This window comes from Pristiophorus japonicus, chromosome 4 (assembly GCF_044704955.1).
Source record: "Pristiophorus japonicus isolate sPriJap1 chromosome 4, sPriJap1.hap1, whole genome shotgun sequence".
Classification (NCBI taxonomy): Eukaryota; Metazoa; Chordata; class Chondrichthyes; family Pristiophoridae; genus Pristiophorus; species Pristiophorus japonicus.
In genome coordinates, this window is record NC_091980.1 from 4,280,932 (window position 1) to 4,305,380 (window position 24,449).

General features: G+C 49.2%; 1 protein-coding gene across 2 annotated transcripts in view; it reads left to right on the forward strand.

The window, feature by feature from the left end:
* LOC139262814 (TBC1 domain family member 9B) overlaps nucleotides 1-24,449 on the forward strand; it is a 112,656-nt gene that overhangs the window by 62,865 nt on the left and 25,342 nt on the right. For both annotated transcript variants that reach the window (XM_070877973.1, XM_070877974.1), the window contains exons 12-16: nucleotides 7,686-7,971; nucleotides 8,989-9,118; nucleotides 9,738-9,836; nucleotides 19,228-19,296; nucleotides 23,852-24,092. In XM_070877973.1, coding sequence (XP_070734074.1) covers nucleotides 7,686-7,971; nucleotides 8,989-9,118; nucleotides 9,738-9,836; nucleotides 19,228-19,296; nucleotides 23,852-24,092 — 825 coding nt within the window. The remainder of the gene's footprint in view (nucleotides 1-7,685; nucleotides 7,972-8,988; nucleotides 9,119-9,737; nucleotides 9,837-19,227; nucleotides 19,297-23,851; nucleotides 24,093-24,449) is intronic.

The window sequence follows — 24,449 nt, forward strand, 5'->3', positions numbered from 1 at the left end:
TAAAGTGCAGGACGGTTGATGAACAGCGGTGTACACTTCAGGAGATATTTCACAACTCTCAAGAAAATATATTCCAGTGAGGAGGAAAGGGTGTAAGAGAAAAGAAAGCCATCCGTGGCTAACTGAAGAAATAAAGGACGGTATCCAATTAAAAACAAGGGCATACAAAGAGGCCAAAACTAGTGGGAGGACAGAAGATTGGGAAGCTTTTAAAAGCCAGCAAAGAATGACTAAAAAAATTATTAAGAAAGGGAAGATAGACTATGAAAGTAATAGCGCGAAATATAAAAACAGATAGCAAGAGTTTCTATAGGTATGTAAAAAGGAAAAGAGTGGCTAAAGTAAATGTTGGTCCCTTAGAGGACGAGACCAGGGAATTAGTGATGGGGAACACGGAGATGGCAGAAACTCTGAACAAATATTTTGTATCAGTCTTTATGGTAGAGGACACTAACAATATTCCAACATTGGATAGTCAAGGGGCAATGGAGGGAGGAACTTAATACAATCACAATCACTAAGGAGGTGGTACTCAGTAAGATAATGGGACTAAAGGCAGATAAATCCCCTGGACCTGATGGCTTGCATCCTAGGGTCTTAAGAGAAGTAGCGGCAGGGATTGTGGATGCATTGGTTGTAATTTACCAAAATTCCCTGGATTCTGGGGAGGTCCCAGCAGATTGGAAAACTGCAAAAGGAGGCAGAGATGTATTTGGACTTCCAGAAGGCATTTGATAAGGTACCACACAAAAGGTTACTGCACAAGGTAAAAGTTCACGGGGTTGGGGGTAATATATTAGCATGGATAGAAGATTGGCAGACAAACAGAAAACAGAGAGTCGGGATAAATGGTTGGCAATCAGTAACGAGGGAGTGCTGCAGGGATCAGTGCTGGGACCCCAACTATTTACAATCTATATAAACGACTTGGAAGAGGGGACTGAGTGTAACGTAGCCAAGTTTGTTGACGATACAAAGATGGGAGGAAGGGCAATGTGTGAGGAGGACATACAGAGGCTGCAGGAGGCCATAGACAGGCTCAGTGAGTGGGCCAGAATTTGTCAGATGGAGTATAATGTTGGAAAGTGTGAGGTCATGCACTTTGGCAGAAAATATCAAAGAGAAAGTTATTATTTAAATGGATAAAGATTGCAAAGTGCTGCAGTACAGCGGGACCTGCGGTTACTTGTACATGAAATACAAAAGGATAGTATGCAGGTACAGCAAGTGATCAGGAAAGCCAATGGGATCTTGGCCTTTATTGCAAAGGGGCTGGAGTATAAAAGCAGGGAAGTCTTGCTACAGTTATACAGGGTATTGGTGAGGCCACACCTGGAAGACTGCGTGCAGTTTTGGTTTCCATATTTACAAAAGGATATACTTGCTTTGGAGGCAGTTCAGAGAAGGTTCACTCGGTTGATTCCGGGGATGAGGGGGTTGACTTATGAGGAAAGGTTGAGTAGGTTGGGCCTCTACTCATTGGAATTGAGAAGAATGAGAGGTGATCTTATTGAAACGTATAAGATTATGAGGGGGCTTGACAAGGTGGATGCAGAGAGGATGTTTCCACTGATGGGGGAGACTAGAACTAGGGGGCATGATCTTAGAATAAGGGGCCGCCCATTTAAAACTGAGATGAGGAGGAACTTCTTCTCTGAGGGTTGTGGATCTGTGGAATTTGCTGCCTCAGAGAGCTGTGGAGGCTGGGTCATTGAATAAATTTAAAACAGAAATAGACAGTTTCTTGAACAATAAGGGAATAAGGGGTTATGGGGAGCGGGCGGGGAAGTGGAGCTGAGTCCATGATCAGATCAGCCATGATCTGATTGAATGGTGGAGCAGACTCGAGGGGCCAAATGACCGACTCCTGTTCCTATTTCTTATGTTCTTATATTCTTAACATTTGGCACCGAAGCATGTAAGGAGATATTAGGACAGTTAAAGGGATAGGTTTTATGGAGCATCTTAATGGAGGAGAGAGTGGCAAAGAGGTTTAGGCAGGGAATCCCAGAGTTTAGGGCCCAGGCAGCTGAAGGCACGGCCACCAATAGTGGAGGGATTATAATCAGGGATGCTCAGGGGGGCAGAATTAGAGGAGCGCGGACATCTCGGGGGGTTGTGGGGCTGGAGGAGATTACAGAGATAGGGAGGGGCGAGGGACATGGAGAGATTGGTGAACAATTTTGAGAATTTTAAAAGCTAGACGTTGCTTAACCGGGAGCACATTGATAGACATGATGGAGAGCCCATGGATTTGAGTGGTGTGTCTGCAGGCAGGCGAGTGGTATTGGAATGCTCAACCAGCAGAACAAAGACAATGTGTCAGGAGTTACACAAGAAATAGGAGCAGGAGTCGGCCATTCAGCCCCTCGAGCCTGCTCCGCCATTTAATAAGATCATGGCTGATCTGATCATGGACTCAGCTCCACTTCCCTGCCCACTCCCCATAATTCTTGACTCCCTTATCGTTCAAAAATTTGTCTATCTCCACCTTAAATATATTCAATGTCCCAGCCTCCACAGCTCTCTGGGGCAGAGAATTCCACAGATTTACAACCCTCTGAGAGAAGAAATTCCTTCTCATAATCTCGCAGGTTGGAACAATGAAGAAAGATGGACGATGTGATGATAAAAGCAGGGAAGTCTTGTTACAGTTATACAGGGTATTGGTGAGACCACACCTGGAGTACTGCATACATTTTTGGTTTCTATATTTACGAAACGATATACGTGCTTTGGAGGCAGTTCAGAGAAGGTTCACTTCACTCCGGTTGATTCCGCAGATGAGGGGTTAGATTTATGAGGAAAGATTGAATAGGTTGGGCCTCTATTCATTGGAATTCAGAAGAATGAGAGGTGATCTTATCGAAACATATAAGTTTCTGAGGGGGCTTGACAAGGTGAATGCAGAGAGGATGTTTCCACTGATGGGGGACACTAGAACTCGAGGGAATGATCTTAGAATAAGGGGCCGCCCATTTAAAACTGAGATGAGGAGACGAGGAACCGACTAGAGAGCTGGCCATCCTAGACTGGGTGATGTGTAATGAGAGAGGACTAATTAGCAATCTTGTTGTGCGAGGCCCCTTGGGGAAGAGTGACCATAATATGGCAGAATTCTTTATTAAGATGGAGAGTTAATTCAGAAACTAGGGTCCTAAACTTAAGGAAAGCTAACTTCGATGGCATGAGGCGCAAATTGGCTAGAATAGACTGGCAAATGATACTTAAATGACGGTGGATAGCCAATGGCAAACATTTATAGATCACATGGATGAATTTCAACAGTTGTACATCCCTGTCTGGAGTAAAAATAAAACAGGGAAGGTGGCTCAACCGTGGCTAACAAGGGAAATTAAGGATAGTGTTCGATCCAAGGAAGAGGCATATAAATTGGTCAGAAAAAGCAGCAAACCTGAGGACTGGAGGAAATTTAGAATTCAGCAGAGGAGGACGGAGGGTTTAATTAGGAGGGGGGGAATAGAGTATGAGAGGAAGCTTGCTGGGAACATAAAAACTGACTGCAAAAGCTTCTATAGATATGTGAAGAGAAAAAGATTGGTGAAAACAAACGTAGGTCCCTTGCAGTCGGACTCAGGTGAATTAAGAATGGGGAACAAAGAAATGGCAGACCATGAAGGAAGACACAAATAACCTTCCGGATGCACTTGGGAACCGAGGGTCTAGTGAGAAGGGGGAACTGAAGGATATCCTTATTAGGCGGGAAGTTGTGTTGGGGAAATTGATGGGATTGAAGACCGATAAATCCCAGGGCCTGATAGTCTGCATCCCAGAGTACTTAAGGAGGTGGCCCTAGAAATAGTAGTAATCATTTTCCATAAGAACATAAGAACATAAGAACCTAAGAATTAGGAACAGGAGTAGGCCATCTGGCCCCTCGAGCCTGCTCCGCCATTTAACAAGATCATGGCTGATCTGGCCGTGGACTCAGCTCCACTTATCGCCCGCTCCCCGTAACCCTTAATTCCCTTATTGGTTAAAAATCTATCTATCTGTGACTTGAATACATTCAATGAGCTAGCCTCAACTGCTTCTTTGGGCAGAGAATTCCACAGATTCACAACCCTCTGGGAGAAGAAATTCCTTCTCAACTCGGTTTTAAATTGGCTCCCCCGTATTTTGAGGTTGTGCCCCCTAGTTCTAGTCTCCCCGACCAGTGGAAACAACCTCTCTGCCTCTATCTTGTCTATCCCTTTCATTATTTTAAATGTTTCTATAAGTACACCCCTCATCTTTCTGAACTCCAACGAGTAAAGACCCAGTCTACTCAATCTATCATCATAAGGTAACCCCCTCATCTCCGGAATCAGCCGAGTGATTCTCTGTACCCCCTCCAAAGCTAGTATATCCTTCCTTAAGTAAGGTGACCAAAACTGCACGCAGTACTCCAGGTGCGGCCTCACCAATACCCTATACAGTTGCAGAAGGACCTCCCTGCTTTTGTACTCCATCCCTCTCGCAATGAAGGCCAACATTCCATTCGCCTTCCTGATTACCTGCTGCACCTGCAAACTAACTTTTTGGGATTCATGCACAAGGACCCCCAGGTCCCTCTGCACCGCAGCATGTTGTAATTTCTCCCCATTCAAATAATATTTCCTTTTACTGTTTTTTTTCCCAAGGTGGATGACCTCACACTTTCCGACATTGTATTCCATCTGCCAAACCTTAGCCCATTCGCTTAACCTATCTAAATCTCTTTGCAGCCTTTCTGTGTCCTCTACACAACCCGCTTTCCCATTAATCTTTGTGTCATCTGCAAATTTTGTGACACTACACTCTGTCCCCTCTTCCAGGTCATCTATGTATATTGTAAACAGTTGCGGTCCCAGCACCGATCCCTGTGGCACACCACTAATCACCGATTTCCAACCCGAAAAGGACCCATTTATCCCGACTCTCTGCTTTCTGTTCGCTAGCCAATTCTCTATCCATGATAATACATTTCCTCTGACTCCGTGTACCCTTATCTTCTGCAGTAACCTTTTGTGTGGCACCTTATCGAATGCCTTTTGAATATCTAAATACACCACATCCATCGGTACACCTCTATCCACCATGCTCGTTATATCCTCAAAGAATTCCAGTAAATTAGTTAAACATGATTTCCCCTTCATGAATCAATGCTGCGTCTGCTTGATTGCACTATTCCTATCCAGATGTCCCGCTATTTCTTCCTTAATGATAGTTTCAAGCATTTTCCCCAGTACAGATGTTAAACTAACCGGCCTATAGTTACCTGCCTTTTGTCTGCCCCCTTTTTTAAACAGAGGCGTTACATTAGCTGCTTTCCAATCCGCTGGTACCTCCCCAGAGTCCAGAGACTTTTGGTAGATTATAACGAATGCATCTGCTATAACTTCCGCCATCTCTTTTAATACCCTGGGATGCATTTCATCAGGACCAGGGGACTTGTCAACCTTGAGTCCCATTAGCCTGTCCAGCACTACCCCCCTAGTGATAGTGATTGTCTCAAGGTCCTCCCTTCCCACATTCCTGTGACCAGCAATTTTTGGCATGGTTTTTGTGTCTTCCACTGTGAAGACCGAAGCAAAATAATTGTTTAAGGTCTCAGCCATTTCCACATTTCCCATTATTAAATCCCCCTTCTCATCTTCTAAGGGACCAACATTTACTTTAGTCACTCTTTTCAGTTTTATATATCTGTAAAAGCTTTTGCTATCCGTTTTTATGTTTTGCGCAATTTTACCTTCGTAATCTATCTTTCCTTTCTTTATTGCTTTCTTAGTCATTCTTTGCTGTCGTTTAAAATTTTCCAAATCTTCTATTTTCCCACTAACCTTGGCCACCTAATACGCATTGGTTTTTAATTTGATACTCTCCTTTATTTCCTTGGTTATCCACGGCTGGTTATCCCTTCTCTTACCGCCCTTCTTTTTCCAACAGTCTATCAACTCTGGATCAGTTCCTATGGACTGGAGGGTAGCTAATGTAACACCACTTTTTAAAAAAGGAAGGAGCGAGAAACCGGATAATTATAGACCGGTTAGCCTGACATCAGTAGTGGGGAAAATGTTGGAATCTATTATTAAGGATGAAATAGCAGCGCATTTGGAAAGCAGTGACAGGATCGGTTCAAGTCAGCATGGATTTATGAAAGGGAAATCATGCTTGACCAATCTTCTAAAAACTTTTGAGGATGTAACTGGTAGAGTGGACAAGGGAGAACCAGTGGATGGTGGTGTATTTGGACTTTCAAAAGGCCTTTGACAAGGTACCACATAAGAGATTGGTGTACAAGATCAAGGCACATGGTATTGGGGGTAATGTACTGACGTGGATAGAGAATTGGTTGGCAGACAGGAAGCAGAGAGTCGGGATAAACGGGTCCTTTTCAGAATGGCAGGCAGTGACTAGTGGAGTGCCGCAGGGCTCAGTGCTGGGACCCCAGCTCTTCACAATATACATCAATGATTTGGATGAAGGAATTGAGGGTAATATCTCCAAGTTCGCAGATGACACTAAACTGGGGTGGCGGTGTGAGCTGTGAGGAGGATGCTAAGAGGCTGCAGGGTGATTTGGACAGGTTAGGAGAGTGGGCAAATGCATGGCAGATGCAGTATAATGTGGATAAATGTGAGGTTATCCACTTTGGTGGCAAAAACACGAAGGCAGAATATTATCTGAATGGTGGCAGATTAGGAAAAGGGGAGGTGCAACGAGAACTGGGTGTCATGGTTCATCAGTCATTGAAAGTTGGCATGCAGGTACAGCAGGCGGTGAAGAAGGCAAATGGCATGTTGGCCTTCATAGCTAGGGGATTTGAGTATGGGAGCAGGGAAGTCTTACTGCAGTTGTACAGGGCCTTGGTGAGGCCTCACCTGGAATATTGTGTTCAGTTTTGGTCTCCTCATCTGAGGAAGGACATTCTTGCTATTGAGGGAGTGCAGCGAAGATTCACCAGACTGATTCCAGGGACAGCTGGACTGACATATGAGGAGAGACTGGGCCTTTATACACTGGAGTTTTGAAGGATGAGAGGGGATCTCATAGAAACGTATAAAATTCTGACGGGATTAGACAGGTTAGATGCGGGAAGAATGTTCCCGATGTTGGGGCAGTCCAGAACCAGGGGACACAGTCTTAGGATAATGGGTAGGCCATTTAGGACTGAGATGAGGAGAAACTTCTTCACTCAGAGAGTTGTTAACCTGTGGAATTCCCTGCCGCAGAGAGTTGTTGAGGCCATTCATTGGATATATTCAAGAGGGAGTTAGATATGGCCCTTACAGCTAAAGGGATCAAGGGGTATGGAGAGAAAGCAGGAAAAGGGTACTGAGGTGAATGATCAGCCATGATCTTATTGAATGGCAGTGCAGGCTCGAAGGGCTGAATGGCCTACTCCTGCACCTATTTTCTATGTTTCTATGTTTCTTCTTTCAGAGGGTTGTAAATCTGTGGAATTCGCTGCCTCAGAGAGCTGTGGAAGCCGGGACATTGAATAAATTTAAGACAGAAATAGACAGATTTTTGAGCGATAAGGGAATAAGGGGTTATGGGGAGCAGGCGGGGAAGTGGAGCTGAGTCCATGATCGGATCAGCCAGGATCTTATTACATGGCGGAGCAGGCTCGAGGGGCCGTATGGCCTACTCCTGCTCCTATTCCTGTTGTTATGATTTTCTCCTGTGTGTGTGTTTTGCAGGCGCGCTGGTGGACCAGGGTGTGTTTGAGGATCTGACGCGGGATCACCTTCCCCTGCTCTACGAGTGGATGCAGGAGCTGGGCGTCATCAGCACCATCTCCCTCTCCTGGTTCCTCACACTCTTCCTCAGCGTCATGCCGTTCGAAAGTGCCGTGATGGTGGTCGACTGCTTCTTCTACGAGGGGATCAAGGTCATTTTCCAGGTGTCGCTCGCCGTGCTGGAGGCCAACATGGAGAAGCTGCTCAGCTGCTCAGACGAGGGGGAGGCCATGACTATTCTCGGCAGGTGATTGGCTGACCGGCTCAGACTGTCCTTGGCCGCACCCACCCGACCTGGGCTGTGTGCTGCCCTCCGTTCCCCAAAGGGCAATTGTCGGCCCAACGTTAGAATCTTAAAGCATAGGAGGAGGCCATTGGGCCCATCCAGCCTGTGCCGGCTCTGTGACAGAGCGATCCAATCAGTCCCACTCCCCCCGCTCTCTCCCCACAGCCCCGCAAAAGTTTTTTTTTGCCAGTATTTATTCAATTCCCTTTTGAATTTTGCTATTGAATCTGCTCCCATCGCCCTTTGAGGCAGTACGTTCCCGATCACAACAGCTCGCCTGTTAGATTTTTGGCTTTTATTTTGTCAGTATTGTGTTTGATGGGACAGTGCAGAGGGAGCTTTACTCTGTATCTAACCCCGAACTGCCCTGGGAGTGTTTGATGGGACAGTGCAGAGGGAGCTTTACTCTGTATCTAACCCCGACCTGCCCTGGGAGTGTTTGATGGGACAGTGTAGAGGGAGCTTTACTCTGTATCTAACCCCCTGTACCTGCCCTGGGAGCATTTGATGGGACAGTGCAGAGGGAGCTTTACTCTGTATCTAACCCCGTGCTGTACCTGCCCTGGGAGTATTTGATGGGACAGTGCAGAGGGAGCTTTACTCTGTATCTAACCCCCTGTACCTGCTCTGGGACTGTTTGATGGGACAGTGTAGAGGGAGCTTTACTCTGTATCTAACCCCGTGCTGTACCTGCCTTGGGAGTGTTTGATGGGACAGTGTAGAGGGAGCTTTACTCTGTATCTAACCCTGTGCTGTACCTGCCCTGACAGTGTTTGATGGGACAGTGCAGAGGGAGCTTTACTCTGTATCTAACCCTGTGCTGTACCTGCCCTGGAAGCTGCCCAAATTTGGGAATGGTTCTATCCGAAGTGCTAACCTTGAGTATAAAATTCAGTCCAATAAAAACTGCCTAAATATTGGTTCATGTACCTGCGCAATAACTGCTCCTTGAAATAAATGACCTTTTTACCCAACAAGGTACCTGGACAACGTTTGCAACAAGCAGAGTACCTCACCTCCAATCCCGCACCTACACGCTCTACTCACCAATGGCAATGACATTCCACCACAGATTGATATCTTCGAACTGATTAAGTCATCGTACGAGGTGAGTAGCTTGTTTTGATGTGGACCCCCCCCCCGGAATTAAATGGTTGATTCTGTCCGGACTGCTTCATTTGTCTCCTGAAGGTGGTGACATGCCCTGTGATGGGCCATTCGATGAGCCAATTGGCCGAGGGTGAGAATACTCTTTTCCCCCTCCCTCCCCCCCCGATCCATCCCAACCCAACCTCTTTCACCCCCCGGCCTGCTAACCGACCTGTCAACACACAGGCCCCTGACACGTGTTGGATCTTGCTGTGCCTGCCAAGTGTGGCGGACGAGACGATCTGTCCGAGGCCGGCTCCCCTCCCCCGCACCATCATTCATTTAAAGGGCCGCTGTGGAAAGCTTGGCGTAACCAGGTCTTTTCCCCTCAACACCCACCCACATTCCTCACCCCGGGTGGAAATCTTGCTTGCACCCAATCCGACCCGAAGGAATTCAAGTCCTGGGATCTCTTGGAAGACTGGCCTCTTGTTTGAGAGATGAGAAGAGTCTGTTGCCAGCCCTAGGAATCGAATTCCAGCCAGTGTCTCTGCCCTCGGGCGAGGACTGTGTGAGGGGGCGGGAATAACGGGGCGAGATCACCGTTCTCATCAGATACTTTGTTCTTCTGCGTTTAGAAGTTCGGGACGATCAGAGCAGACGCGATTGAGCAGATGCGATTCAAGCAGAGGTTGAAGGTGATTCAGACGCTGGAGGACACGGCCAAACGCAGTGTGGTGAGGGAATCGCTTATTTCATGATCGTATCTTGAAAGCAATTGGTCAATCACAAGGTTACCAGGATACAAAAAGGACCTTGAAGCAGTAGGGAAAGTGTGATGTAATGTATTTGCTTCATGGGTTCTATGCTCAAGAATTCATGGCAACACATTACTATTAAGAACTAGTTGGTTTATTAGCAAAGGTTTAAACATAGAAATTAGGTGCAGGAGCAGGCCATTCGGCCCTTCGAACCTGCACCACCATTCAATAAGATCATGGCTGATCATTCCAGCTCAGTACCCCTTTCCTGCTTTCTCTCCATACCCCTTGATCCCTTTGGCCGTAAGGGCCATATCTAACTCCCTTTTGAATATATCTAACGAACTGGCCTCAACAACTTTCTGCAGTAGAGAATTCCACAGGTTAACCACTCTCTGAGTGAAGAAGTTTCTCCTCATCTTGGTCCTAAATGACTTACCCCTTATTCTTAATGTGACCCCTGGTTCTGGACTTCCCAGCAACGGGAACATTCTTCCTGCCTCTAACCTGTCCAATCCCGTCAGAATGTTATATGTTTCTATGAGATCCCCTCTCATTCTTCTAAACTCCAATAGATACTTCTATAGGGGTATGGCGAGAAAGCAGGAATGGGGTACTGAAGTTGCATGTTCAGCCATGAACTCATTGAATGGCGGTGCAGGCTAGAAGGGCCGAATGGCCTACTCCTGCACCTATTTTCTATGTTTCTATGATACAAGCCCAGTTGATTCAGTCTCTCCTCATATGTCAGTCCTGCCATCCCGGGAATCAGTCTGGTGAACCTTCGCTGCACTTCCTCAATAGCAAGAACGTCCTTCCTCAGATTAGGAGACCAAAACTGAATACAATATTCCAGGTGTGGCCTCACCAAGGCCCTGTACAACTGCAGTAAGACCTCCCTACTCCTATACTCAAATCCCCTAGCTATGAAGGCCAACATGCCATTTGCCTTCTTCACCGCCTGCTGTACCTGCATGCCAACTTTCAATGACTGATGAACCATGACACCCAGGTCTCGTTGCACCTCCCCTTTTCCTAATCTGTCACCATTCAGATAATATTCTGCCTTCCTGTTTTTGCCACCAAAGTGGATAACGTCACATTTATCCACATTATACTGAATCTGCCATGCATTTGCCCACTCACCTAACCTGTCCAAGTCACCCTGCAGCCCCTTAGCATCCTCCTCACAGTTCACACCGCCACCCAACTTAGTGTCATCTGCAAACTTGGAGATATTACACTCAATTCCTTCATCTAAATCATTGATGTATATTGTAAATAGCTGGGGCCCTGCGGCACCCCACTAGTCACTGCCTGCCATTCTGAAAAGAACCCGTTTATTCCCACTCTCTGCTTCCTGTCTGCCAACCAGTTCTCTATCCACGTCAGTACATTACCCCCAATACCATGTGATTTGATTTTGCACACCAATCTCTTGTGTGGAGCCTTGTCAAAAGCCTTTTGAAAGTCCAAATACACCACATCCACTGGTTCTTCCTTAACAACTCTACTCGTTACATCCTCAAAAAATTCTAGGAGATTTGTCAAGCATGATTTCCCTTTCATAAATCCATGCTGACTTGGACCGATCCTGTCACTGCTTTCCAAATGCGCTGATATTTCATCTTTAATAATTGATTCCAACATTTTCCCCACTACTGATGTCAGGCTAACCGGTCTATAATTACCTGTTTTCACTCTCCCTCCTTTTTTAAAAAGTGGTGTTACATTAGCTACCCTCCAGTCCATAGGAACTGATCCAGAGCCGATAGAATGTTGGAAAATGACCACCAATGCATCCACTATTTCTAGGGCCACTTCCTTCAGTACTCTGGGATGCAGCCTATCAGGCCCTGCGGATTTATCGGCCTTCAATCCCACCAATTTCCCTAACACAATTTCCTGACTAATGAGGATTTCTTTCAGTTCCTCCTTCTCACTAGACCCTCGAATCCTTAATATTTCCGGAAGGTTATTTGTGTCTTCCTTAGTGAAGACAGATCCAAAGTATTTGTTCAATTGGTCTGCCATTTCTTTGTTCCCCATTATAAATTCACCTGATTCTGACTGCAAGGGACCTACGTTGGTCTTCACGAAGCTTTTTCTCTTCACATATCTATGGAAGCTTTTGCAGTTAGTTTTTATGTTCCCTGCAAGCTTCCTCTCGTACTCTATTTTCCCCCTCCTAATTAAACCCTTTGTCCTCCTCTTCTGAATTATAAATTTCTCCCAGTCCTCAGGTTTGCTACTTTTTCTGGCCAATTTATATGCCTCTTCCTTGGATTTAACACTATCCTTAATTTCCCTTGTTAGCCACGGTTGAGCCACCTTCCCCGTTTTATTTTTACTCCAGACAGGGATGTACAATTGTTGAAGTTCATCCATGTAATCTATAAATGTCTGCCATTGCCTATCCACTGTCAACCCTTTAAGTATAATTTGCCAGTCTATTCTAGCCAACTCACGTCTCATACCATCGAAGTTACCTTTCCTTAAGTTCAGGAACCTAGTCTCTGAATTAACTGTGTCACTCTCCATCTTAATAAAGAATTCTACCATATTATGGTCACTCTTCCCCAGGGGGCCTCGCACAACAAGATTACTAATTAGTCCTTTCTCATTACACATCACCCAGTCCAAGATGGCCAGCTTTCTAGTTGGTTCCTCGACATATTGGTCAAGAAAGCCATCCCTAATACACTCCAGGAAATCCTCCTCCACCGCATTGATACCAGCTTGGTTAGCCCAGTCTATATGTAGATTAAAGTCGCCCATGATAACTGCTGTACCTTTATTGCAAGCATCCCTAATTTCCTGTTTCATGCCATCCCCAACCTCACTACTACTGTTTGGTGGTCTGTACACAACTCCCACTAGCGTTTTCTGTCCTTTGGTGTTCCGCAGCTCTACCAATATAGATTCCACATCATCCAAGCTAATGTCCTTTCTTACTATTGCATTAATTTCCTCTTTAACCAGCAACGCTACCCCACCTCCTTTTCCTTTCTGTCTATCCTTCCTGAATGTTGAATACCACTGGATGTTGAGTTCCCAGCCTTGGTCACCCTGGAGTCATGTCTCCGTAATCCCAATTATATCATAATCGTTAATAGCTGCCTGCGCAATTAATTCATCCACCTTATTTCGAATACTCCTCGCATTGAGGCACAGAGCCTTCAGGCTTGTCTTTTTTGCACTCTTTGTCCCTTTAGAATATTGCTGTAATGTGGCCCTTTTTGATTTTTGCCTTGGGTTTCTCTGCCCTCCACTTTTACTATTCTCCTTTCTATCTTTTGCTTCTGCCCCTATTTTATTTCCCTCTGTCTCTCTGCATGGGTTCCCATCCCCCTGCCATATTAGTTTAACCCCTCCCAACAGCACTCGCAAACACTCCCCCGAGGTCATTGGTTCCAGTCCTGCCCAGGTGGAGACCGTCCGGTTTGTACTGGTCCCACCTCCCCCAGAACAGATTCCAGTGTCCCAGGAATTTGAATCCCTCCCTCTTGCACCACTCCTCAAGCCACGTATTCATCTGAGCTATCCTGCGATTCCTACTCTGACTAGCACTTGGCACTGGTAGCAATCCTGAGATTACTATCTTTGAGGTCCTACTTTTTAATTTAACTCCTAGCTCCCTAAATTCAGCTTGTAGGACCTCATCCCGCTTTTTACCTATATCGTTGGTACCTATATACACCACGACAACTGGCTTTTCACCCTCCCCCTCCAACATATCCTGCAGCCGCTCCGAGACATCCTTGACCCTTGCACCAGGGAGGCAACATACCATCCTGGAGTCTCAGTTGCGACCGCAGAAACGCCTATCTATTCCCCTTACAATAGAATCCCCCACCACTATAGCCATCCCACTCTTTTTCCTGCCCTCCTGTGCAGCAGAGCCACCCACGGTGCCATGGACTTGGCTGCTGCTGCCTTCCCCTGGTGAGCCATCTCCCCCAACAATATCCAAAGTGGTATATCTGTTTTGGCGGGAGATGACCGCAGGGGACTCCTGCACTGCCTTCCTACTCCTGCTCTGCCTGATGGTCACCCATCCCTATCTGCCTTTGTAACCTTTACCTGCGGTGTGACCAACTCACTGAACGTGCTATTCACGACATCCTCAGCCTCACACATGCTCCAGAGTGAATCCATCCGCAGCTCCAGAGCCGTCATGTGGTCTAACAGGAGCTGCAGCTGGATACACTTCCTGCACACATAGCCGTCAGGGACACTGGAAGCGTCCCTGATTTCCCACATGGCACAGGAGGAGCATGACACGGTCTGGGCTCTCCTGCTATGACTTAACCCTTAAAATAACCTAATTTGGCAACAATGCCAAAGATTTCTTACTGACAAGATAAGGAAAAAAGAAAAACTACTCACCAATCAACCAGCCAATCACTTACCCTCTTGGCTGTGACGTCACACCTTGTTTTTTTTTCCTCTCAGGTCAGGGAGTCAGCACTGGTGGGGAAAACAAGACAAAGCAACCCCTCCCTCTCCCACTTGCCCGAACTCTTCCACTTACCAAACTCTTACCTTTGCACTCTGACCTGCCGCTGCACTCACACTACACATTACCAGTTCATCCACCAGGCTCACAACCACCTGCCTCATCGTGGACTCCCCGAACACAACTGGCTGGGGTTTTATTGAGTCTTGTGAACAAGGGAATACGTAATAAATGGTAGGACACTGAGAAGTGCAGAGGAACAGTGGGACCTTGGAGTGCATATCCACAGAACCCTGAAGATAGCAAGCCAGGTAAGGTGATTAAGAAGGCATACGGGATACTTGCCTTTATTAGCCGAGGCATAGAATAGAAGAGCAGGGAGGTTATGCTTGAAATGTATAAACCACTAGTTAGGCCACAGCTAGAGTACTGCGTGCAGTTCTGGTTACCACAGACACAAAGCAGGAAACTATAGACCAGTTAGCCTAACATCTGCCGTTGGGAAAATGCTGAATTAAGGAAGCAGTCGCAGGACATTTGCAAAAGCATAATACAGTCAAGCAGAGTCAGCATGGTTTTATGAAAGGGAAAGCAAATTGTGAAGAGGACACAAAGTGTCTGCAAAGTGATACAGACAGGCTCAGTGAGTGGGCAAACATTTGGCAGATGGAGTACAATGTGGGAAAATGTGAGGTAATCCACTTTGGCAGGAAAAATGAAAAAACAAATTATTTAAATAGAGGGAGATTACAAAATGCTGCAGTACAGAGAGACCTGGAGGTCTTTGTGCATGAAACACAAAAAGTGAGTATGCAGATACAGCAAGTGATCAGGAAGGCAAATGGAATGTTGGCCTTTATTGCAAGGGGGATAGAGTATAAAAGCAGAGAAGTCCTGCTACAACTGTACAGGGTATTGGTGAGGCCACACCTGGAGTACTGAGTCCAGTTTTGGTCTCCGTATTTAAGGAGGGATATACTTGCATTGGAGGCAGTTCAGAGAAGGTTCACTCGGTTGATTCCAGAGATGAAGGGGTTGACTTATGAAGATAGGTTGAGCAGGTTGGGCCTATACTCATTGGAGTTCAGAAGAATGAGAAACATAAAAGATTCTGAGGGGGGCTCGACAAGGTGGATGCAGAGAGGAGATTTCCATTCATATGGGAAATTAAAACTAGGGGGCATAGTTTCAGAATAAGGGGTCGCCCATTTAAAACTGAGCTGAGGAGGAATTTCTTCTCTCAGAGGGTTGTAAATCTCTGGAATTCTCTGCCCCAGAGAGCTGTGGAGGCTGGGTCATTGAGTAAATTTAAAGTGGAGATAGACAGATTTTTGAACAATAAGGGAGTCGAGGGTTATAGGGAGCGGGCAGGGAAGTGGAGCTGAGTCCATGATCAGATCAGCCATAATCTTATAAAATGGCGGAGCAGGCTCAAGGGGCCGAATGGCCGACTCCTGCTCCTATTTCTTATGTTCCTATTACAGGAAATATGTGATTGCACTGGAGAGGGTACAGAGGAGATTTACGAGGATGTTGCCTGGACTGGAGAATTTTAGCTATGAGGAAAGATTGGATAGGCTGGGGTTGTTTTCTTTAGAACAGAGGAGGCTGAGGGCAGATTTAATTGAGGTGTATAAAATTATGAGGGGCCTAGATAGAGTGGATAGGAAGAATCTATTTCCTTTAGCAGAAGGGTCAACAACCAGGAGGCACAGATTTAAAATAATTGGCAGAAGGATTCGAGATGAGTTGAGAACTTTCTTCGCCCAGAGGGTGGTGAGGGTCTGGAACTCACTGCCTGAAAGGGTGGTAGAGGCAGAAACCCTCACCACATAAGAACATATGCCGTACCTGCATACTAACTTTTGTGGTCCATGCACAAGGACCCCCAGGTCTCTACTGCAGCACTTTGCAATCTTTCTCCATTTAAATTATAATTTGCTTTTCGATCATTTCTGCCAAAGTGGATAACCTCACATTTTCCCACATTATACTCCATCTGCCAAATTTTTGCCCCCTCACTGAGCCTGTCTGTATCCCTTTGCAGATTTTTTTGTGTCCTCCTCACAATTTGCTTTCCCACCCATCTTTGTATCGTCGGCAAACATTTAAAAAGTACTTTGATATGCACTTAAAGTGCCAATGATGAGAGATTTTGAGAGAGTAGATAGAGAAAAAAACTATTCCCTCTGGTCAGCGGGTCAGTAACCAAAGGTCATAGATTCAAAATCGTTGGGAAAAGACTTGACGGGAGCGGAGGAGAAATCTTTTCACTCAGAGTGTTGTCGGGATCTGGAGCGCTCGACCTGAAAAGGTAGTGGAAGCTTATTCCATAAATTGAGAAACTTACATAACATTATAAGAGTCGGCCATTCGGCCCCTCGAGCCTGCTCCGTCATTAAATGAGATCATGGCTGATCTTCGACCTCAACTCCACTTTCCCGCCCGATCCCCATATTCCTCTAGAGTCCAAAAATCTACCGATCTCAGCCTTGAATATACTCAGAGACTGAGCCTCCACAGCCCTCTGGGTCAGAGAATTCCAAAGATTCACCACCCTCTGAGTGAAGAAATTCCTCTTCACCTCAGTCCTAAATGGCCGACCCCTTATCCTGAGACTGTGAACCCTGGTTCTAGACTCCCCAGCCCGGGGGAAACATCCTCCCTGCATCTACCCTGTCAATCCCCCTCAGAATCTTATGTTTCAATGAGATCACCTCTCATTCTTCTAAACTCCAAAGAATATAGGCTCAGTCTACTCAATTAATCAGACATAGTCAGCTTAGTGCTGCAATTCGAATGTCACTAAAGGTTAATATTGTGAGAACTTGAATGAAATTTATTCCAGTTCCCCAAAAATCCCTACAGTGCAGTAAAACTGTAATTCTGCACTCAGTCCACCCCCACTCACTGTTACCCCTCCGATCCCACAACAACAGCTGCAGTCTCCAGGGTCCACACTTCGACTGTCAGAGGACTCTTGGCAGCAGGGGAATGAATTGTGCGGGATGACAGTCTGTTTTTCCCGTCTGCTTCCTACCCCAGGGACCCCCCCCTCCCCACCCCAATTTATGCACTGCAAGCTCCCGCAAACAGCAGTGAAATAAATGACCACATCATGTATTTTTAGTGATGTTGATTGAGAGATACATATTGGCCCCAGGACACCGGGGATAACTCGCCTGCTCTTCTTCGAAATAGTGACTGTGGGATTTTTTACGTCCACCTGAGAGGGAAGATGGGGCCTCCGTTTAATGTCTCATCCGAAAGATGGCACCTCCGACAGTGCGGTACTCCCTCAGTACTGCCCCTTCGACAGTGCGGCACTCCCTCAGTACTGCCCCTCCAACAGTGCGGCACTCCCTCAGTACTGCCCCTCCGACAATGCGGCGCTCCCTCAGTACTGCTCCTCCGACAGTGCGGCACTCCCTCAGTACTGCCCCTCCGACAGTGCAGCGTTCCCTCAGTACTGCCCCTCCGACAGTGCGGCGCTCCCTCAGTACTGCCCCTCCGACAGTGCGGCACTCCCTCAGTACTGCCCCTCCGACAGTGCAGCGTTCCCTCAGTACTGCCCCTCCGACAGTGCGGCGCTCCCTCAGTACTGCCCCTCCGACAGTGCGGCACTCCCTCAGTACTGCCCCTCCGACAGTGCGGCACTCCCTCAGTACTGCCCCTCCGACAGTGCAGCGTTCCCTCAGTACTGCCCCTCCGACAGTGCGGCGCTCCCTCAGTACTGCCCCTCCGACAATGCAGCACTCCCTCAGTACTGCCCCTCCAACAGTGCGGCGCTCCCTCAGTACTGCCCCTCCGACAGTGCAGCGCTCCATCAGTACTGCCCCTCCTATAGTGCGGCACTCCCTCAGTACTGCCCCTCCGACAGTGCGGCACTCCCTCAGTACTGCCCCTCCGACAGTGCGGCACTCCCTCAGTACTGTCCCTCCGACAGTGCGGCACTCCCTCAGTACCGCCCCTCCGACAGTGCAGCACTCCCTCAGTACCGCCCCTCCGACAGTGCGGTACTCCCTCAGTACTGCCCCTCCGACAGTGCGGCACTCCCTCAGTACTGCCCCTCCGACAGTGCAGCGTTCCCTCAGTACTGCCCCTCCGACAGTGCGGCGCTCCCTCAGTACTGCCCCTCCGACAATGCAGCACTCCCTCAGTACTGCCCCTCCAACAGTGCGGCGCTCCCTCAGTACTGCCCCTCCGACAGTGCAGCGCTCCATCAGTACTGCCCCTCCTACAGTGCGGCACTCCCTCAGTACTGCCCCTCCGACAGTGCGGCACTCCCTCAGTACTGCCCCTCCGACAGTGCGGCACTCCCTCAGTACCGTCCCTCCGACAGTGCGGCACTCCCTCAGTACCGCCCCTCCGACAGTGCAGCACTCCCTCAGTACCGCCCCTCCGACAGTGCGGTACTCCCTCAGTACTGTCCCTCCGAGAGTGCGGCACTCCCTCAGTACTGCCCCTCCGACAGTGCGGCACTCCCTCAGTACTGCCCCTCCGACAGTGCGGCGCTCCCTCAGTACTGCCCCTCCGACAGTGCGGCACTCCCTCAGTACTGCCCCTCCGACAGTGCGGCACTCCCTCAGTACTGCCCCTCCGACAATGCAGCGCTCCCTCAGTACTGCCCCTCCGACAGTGCGGCACTCCCTCAGTACTGCCCCTCCGACAGTGCGGCGCTGACCCTTACAGACCTAGTTTGCATTGGATGTCGGCGAACTCTCTGCACTATCCTCCCTCTACATTCCTATTTCACACACATTCTCCTCTGAGTGAGATTGACGAGTTACAACAACACATTGCATTAACCTTGCGCTTGTAGCGAACACCAGGACAAACCGCTGTGCCACCTTGTTTCTCTCCTTCACTGCCCTATTGATCGATTTCTCTTGCTGTGTTTGTGTCCAGGTGCGAGCGATTCTGACGGACACTGCGTTCAGCATCGAGGAGCTGGAGGAGCTTTACGTTCTCTTCAAGGTCAGCGGCTGTGCGACACGATAAATCAATCAGGCCGTTAACTGTCGATTGACACCTCATACATCACTGGTTGGGCCTCGGCTGGTGTATGGTGGACCATTCTGGGCACCGCAACTCAGGAAAGATGTCGCGGCCTTGGAAAGGGCGCAGAGGGGGTTTACCAGGATGTTCCCAGGAATGAGGGACTTCATGAGGAGAGTTTGGAAAAGTTAGGACTGTTCTCCTTGGAACAGAGACGGTTAAGAGGTGGCCTCATGGAGGTGTTCAACTTGATGACATGTTTTGCTAGAGTCGAGAGAGATAAAAACAGAAAATGCTGGAGATCTCAGCAGGTCAGGCAGCATCTGTGGAAAGGAGGCAGAGTTAACGTTTCGGGTCGATGACCCTTCATCAGAACTGGAGAGTGTTCGGGAAGAACGGATTCTTAAGGAGCACTGAGAGGGGGAGGGGAGGGAAGAACAAAAGGGAAGGTCTGTGATAGGGTGGAAGGCAGGCGAGATTAGAGAGACAAAAGGGATGATGGCCCGAATTCAAATGGCAATGGCAGGAGTTAGAAAAACATTAGTCGAGATAGGGTGTGAATGGCGGGATAATGACCAACTGCCATTGGAGACAAAAAGAAAAATAGAAAGAACCAGGTTCTGGGCGGGGGGAGGAACCAAAGATTGGCAGCGATAAACTATTCCCTCTGGCGAGCGTGTCAATAACCAGGAGGTCACAGATTCAAAATCACTGGGAAAAGATCTAGGGCGGAGATGAGGAGAAGGTTATTTCACTCTGGGAGTTGTGGGGATCTGGAACGCTCGATCTGAGTCGGTGGTGGCAGCTGATTGGACGGGTAGTGGAGGAGGAACTTAGAGTTACGGACAACAAGCGGGTGGTTGGGGGGGGGGGGGGGGGGGAGGGGTGGGACTGAGCACGACTGCTCTCTCAGTGAGCCGGCACTGGCTCGATGGGCGGAATGGCCTCCTTCTGTGCTGTATGGTTCTATGATTCTACAATCGAAAACAAATAACCGGGAAGCACTGGATGCACACAGCAGGTCAGTCGGGATCTGAATGGGGAAGGGTTACATGGCAACCAAGTTGGAAGTTCTTGCCCTGCCCTTTGTTGAAGCTGCTGCCTGTCGAGAATCGCTCAGCGCAGGAAGAGGCCATTCGGCCCATCGTGCCTGTGCCCGCTCTTTGATAGAGCCGTAAAATTTGGTCCCAAAACCTGCTCTTTCCCCATAACCCTGTAAATCCATCCTCTTCAACTACATGTCCTGTTGCCTTTTGAAAGTTCCTGTGTAATCCCTTTCCGGCAGTGCGTTCCCGATCACAGCAACCCTCCGTGTGAAGATGTTTCTCCTCATTTCCCCTCTGGTTCGTTTGCCAATTATTTTAACTCGGTGACCTCTGGTTACCGACCCACTTGCCAAAGGGAACTGTTTCTCCCTGCTACCTCTGGCAAAACCCCTCACGATTTTGAACACCTCGATCATATCGCCCCTTAACCTTCTCTGCTCCAAGGAGAACAATCCCAGCTTCTCCAAGTCTATCCACGTCACTGAAGTCCTCCGTCGCTGGTACCATTCTGGTAAACCTCCTCTCCAGGGCCTTGACATTCTTCCTAAAGTTCGATGCCCAGAATTGGACGCGATACTCCAGCATAATAACCAGAAATTTTATAAAGAACCGACAAAATTAGGAGCAGGAGTCGGCCATTCGGCCCCTCGAGCCTGCTCCGCCATTCAATGAGATCACGGCTGATCATCGACCTCAACTCCACCTTCCCGCCCGATCCCCATATCCCTCGATTCCCTTAATATCCAAAAATCTATCGACCTCCGCCTTTAATACACTCATCGACTGAGCCTCCACAGCCCTCTGGGGCAGAGAATTCCAAAGGTTCACAGCCCTCTGAAGAAATTTCTCCTCGTCTCCGTCCTGAATGGCCGCCCCCCTTGTCCTGACTCCTACCACCTCCTCGGGGGCACCGAGGGGTTGGGCAATCAATGCCGACCTTGCCAGCGACGCTCACAGCCCCATAATTAAACTCAGCTTGTGTCAGTGCCTCACAGAGGTGAGGCTGAAATAAAGACCGAAATACTCAGCGGGTCAGGTACCTGTGGAGAGAGAAACCGAGTTACTGTTTCTGGTCTATGGCCCTTCCGTTTGAGCTGATATCTCGGCGGTGAAAGGGAAAACCAATTCATTGCCGGACACTGGAAAAAGCCCCAAAAATCAGCTGATGACTGTATCAATTTCTCTTTATCCGCCTGTAGATACAGGGATAGGAGTTTCACCAGTCCGGCAACGTCTTGGTTTTAAAATTGGCATCCTCTGTTTTCAAATCCCTCCACGGCCTCGCCCCTCCCTATCTCTGTAACCTCCTCCAGCCCCTACACCCCTCCCTACCTCTGTAACCTCCTCCAGCCCCTACACCCCTCCCTACCTCTGTAACCTCCTCCAGCCCCTACACCCCTCCCTACCTCTGTAACCTCCTCCAGCCCCTACACCCCTCCCTACCTCTGTAACCTCCTCCAGCCCTATACCCCTCCCTACCTCTGTAACCTCCTCCAGCCCCTACACCCCTCCCTACCTCTGTAACCTCCTCCAGCCCCTACACCCCTCCCTACCTCTGTAACCTCCTCCAGCCCTATACCCCTCCTTATCTCTGTAATCACCTCCAGCCCCTACATCCCTCCCTATCTCTGTGACCTCCTCCAGTCCCTACACCCCTCCCTATCTCTGTAACCTCCTCCAGCCCTACACCACTCCCTATCTCTGTAACCTCCTCCAGCCCTACACCCCTCCCTATCTTTGTAACTTCCTCCAGCCCCTACACCCCTCCTTATCTCTGTAATCACCTTCAGCCCCTACACCCCTCCCTATCTCTGTAACTTCCTCCAGCCCCTACACCCCTCCCTATCTCTGTAACCTCCTCCAGCCCTACACCACTCCCTATGTCTGTGACCTCCTCCAGTCCCTACACCCCTCCCTATCTCTGTAACCTCCTCCAGCCCTACACCCCTCCCTATCTTTGTAACTTCCTCCAGCCCCTACACCCTCCCTATCTCTGTGACCTCCTCCATTCCTACACCCCTCCCTATCACTGTGACCCCCTCCAGCCCCTACACCCCTCCCTATCTCTGTGACCCCCTCCAGCCCCTACACCCCTCCATAGCTCTGTGACCCCCTCCAGCCCCTACACCCCTCCCTATCTCTGTAACCTCCTCCAGCCCCTACACCCCTCCCTATCTCTGTAACCTCCTCCAGCCCCTACACCCCTCCCTATCTCTGTGACCCCCTCCAGCCCCTACACCCCTCCCTAGCTCTGTGACCCCCTCCAGCCCCTACACCCCTCCCTATCTCTGTAACCTCCTCCAGCCCCTACACCCCTCCCTATCTCTGTAACCTCCTCCAGCCCCTACACCCCTCCCTATCTCTGTAACCTCCTCCAGCCCCTACACCCCTCCCTATCTCTGTAACCTCCTCCAGCCCCTACACCCCTCCCTATCTCTGTAACCTCCTCCAGCCCTACGACCCTCCCTATCTCTGTAACCTCCTCCAGCCCTACAACCCTCCGAGGTGTCGGCGCTCCTCCAATTCTGGCCTCTTGAGCATCTGTGATTTTCATCGCTCCACCATTGTTGGCCGTGAGTTCAGCTGCCTGGGCCCCAAGCTCTGGAACTCCCTCCCTGAACCTCTCTGCCTCTCTCTCCTCCTTTAAGATGCTCCTTAAAACCTAGGGGCTGGATTTTTGGCTTTTCAGGGCGGTAATAGCGGTGGGACGGTAAAGTTAGCGCTCGGGAACAGTTTGCGCCTCAGTCAGTAACATTGGGCAGCGGGGCCCTGAGTTACGGGGCACAGCGCTAAGGGAGGCGTTGTACACCTCTCGTGGTGTTAGGATGGGAAACTCCTGTGTTAAAGAGCCGGGCCGGGAGCGCTCCCAGAGACGCCTGGGGGGGGGGGGAGGTGGGGAAATACATGAAAAAACCCACAGAAACATTCCCAAACCATTGCCCGCGCCTCCACAATACAGATCGCAAAATAAAATTGAAAGAAAAGCCAATCGCACTTACCTCAGGAGCCCATCACCCACCTCTCCGTTGTCGGGATGGTGGGACCGCCCTGATTTCCCCGGCGATCACTGCGGGGCGCGCTGCGGGGCAGACGGGAGACCAAACCCGCGCCGGTGTCGCGACCGGGCGCGGCTGTACACCGGGCGCGGCTCTTCCCCGCAGTGCTGCTCCGCACTGCTGCTAACCCCGACCCCGGGGATCGCCGCGGGGCGCTGGAGGCTGGCCGCCCGCCCAGAACACCTCACCCCCGCCATCGCCGCCACTCCGGGGGTGGGGGGGGGGGGGAAACGGAGCACTGAGGAACCGGAAAATCCAGCCCCTACATCTTTGACCGAGCTGTGTGGGCACCTGTCCTGATATCTCCTCCTGTGAACTCGATGTCAGATGTTTGAGTGATGACGCTCCTGTGAGGAGAGTCGGGACGGTTTTACTGCGCTCTGTGAATACACTTTGCTCTATCTGTGGTGTTTTGTTCCGCCCCTCCCTCAGGCCAAGCACATGATGAGTTGTTACTGGGGCGGCAGCAGCAGTGCGGCAGACCGACACGACCTCAGCCAGCCGTACCTGGAGCAGTATCGCATCGACGCCGAGCAGTTCCGGGAGCTCTTCGTGGCCCTCTCCCCCTGGACCTGCGGCCCGCACTCCCAGGTCCTCGCCAGCCGCATGTTCCGCCTCTTGGACCTCAACAGAGACTCGCTCATCAGCTTCAAGGAGTTCGTCACCGGGCTCAGTACGTCCTCATTATACTTAAACTGTATAATACTTTGGTGAGGCCACAGCTGGAGTACTGCGTGCAGTTCTGGTCGCCGTATTACAGGAAGGACGTGATTGCACTCGAGAGGGTGCAGAGGAGATTTACTAGGATGCTGCCTGGAATGGAGAATCTTAGTTATGAGGACAGATTGGATAGGCTGGGTTTGTTCTCATTGGAACAGAGGAGGTTGAGAGGAGACCTCATTGAGGTGTACAAAATATTGAGGGGCCTGGACATAGTGGATAGTAAGGGTCTATTTCCATTGGTGGAGGGGTCTATAATGAGGGGGCATAGTTTTTAGGTGATTGGTGGAAGGTTTAGAGGGGATTTGAG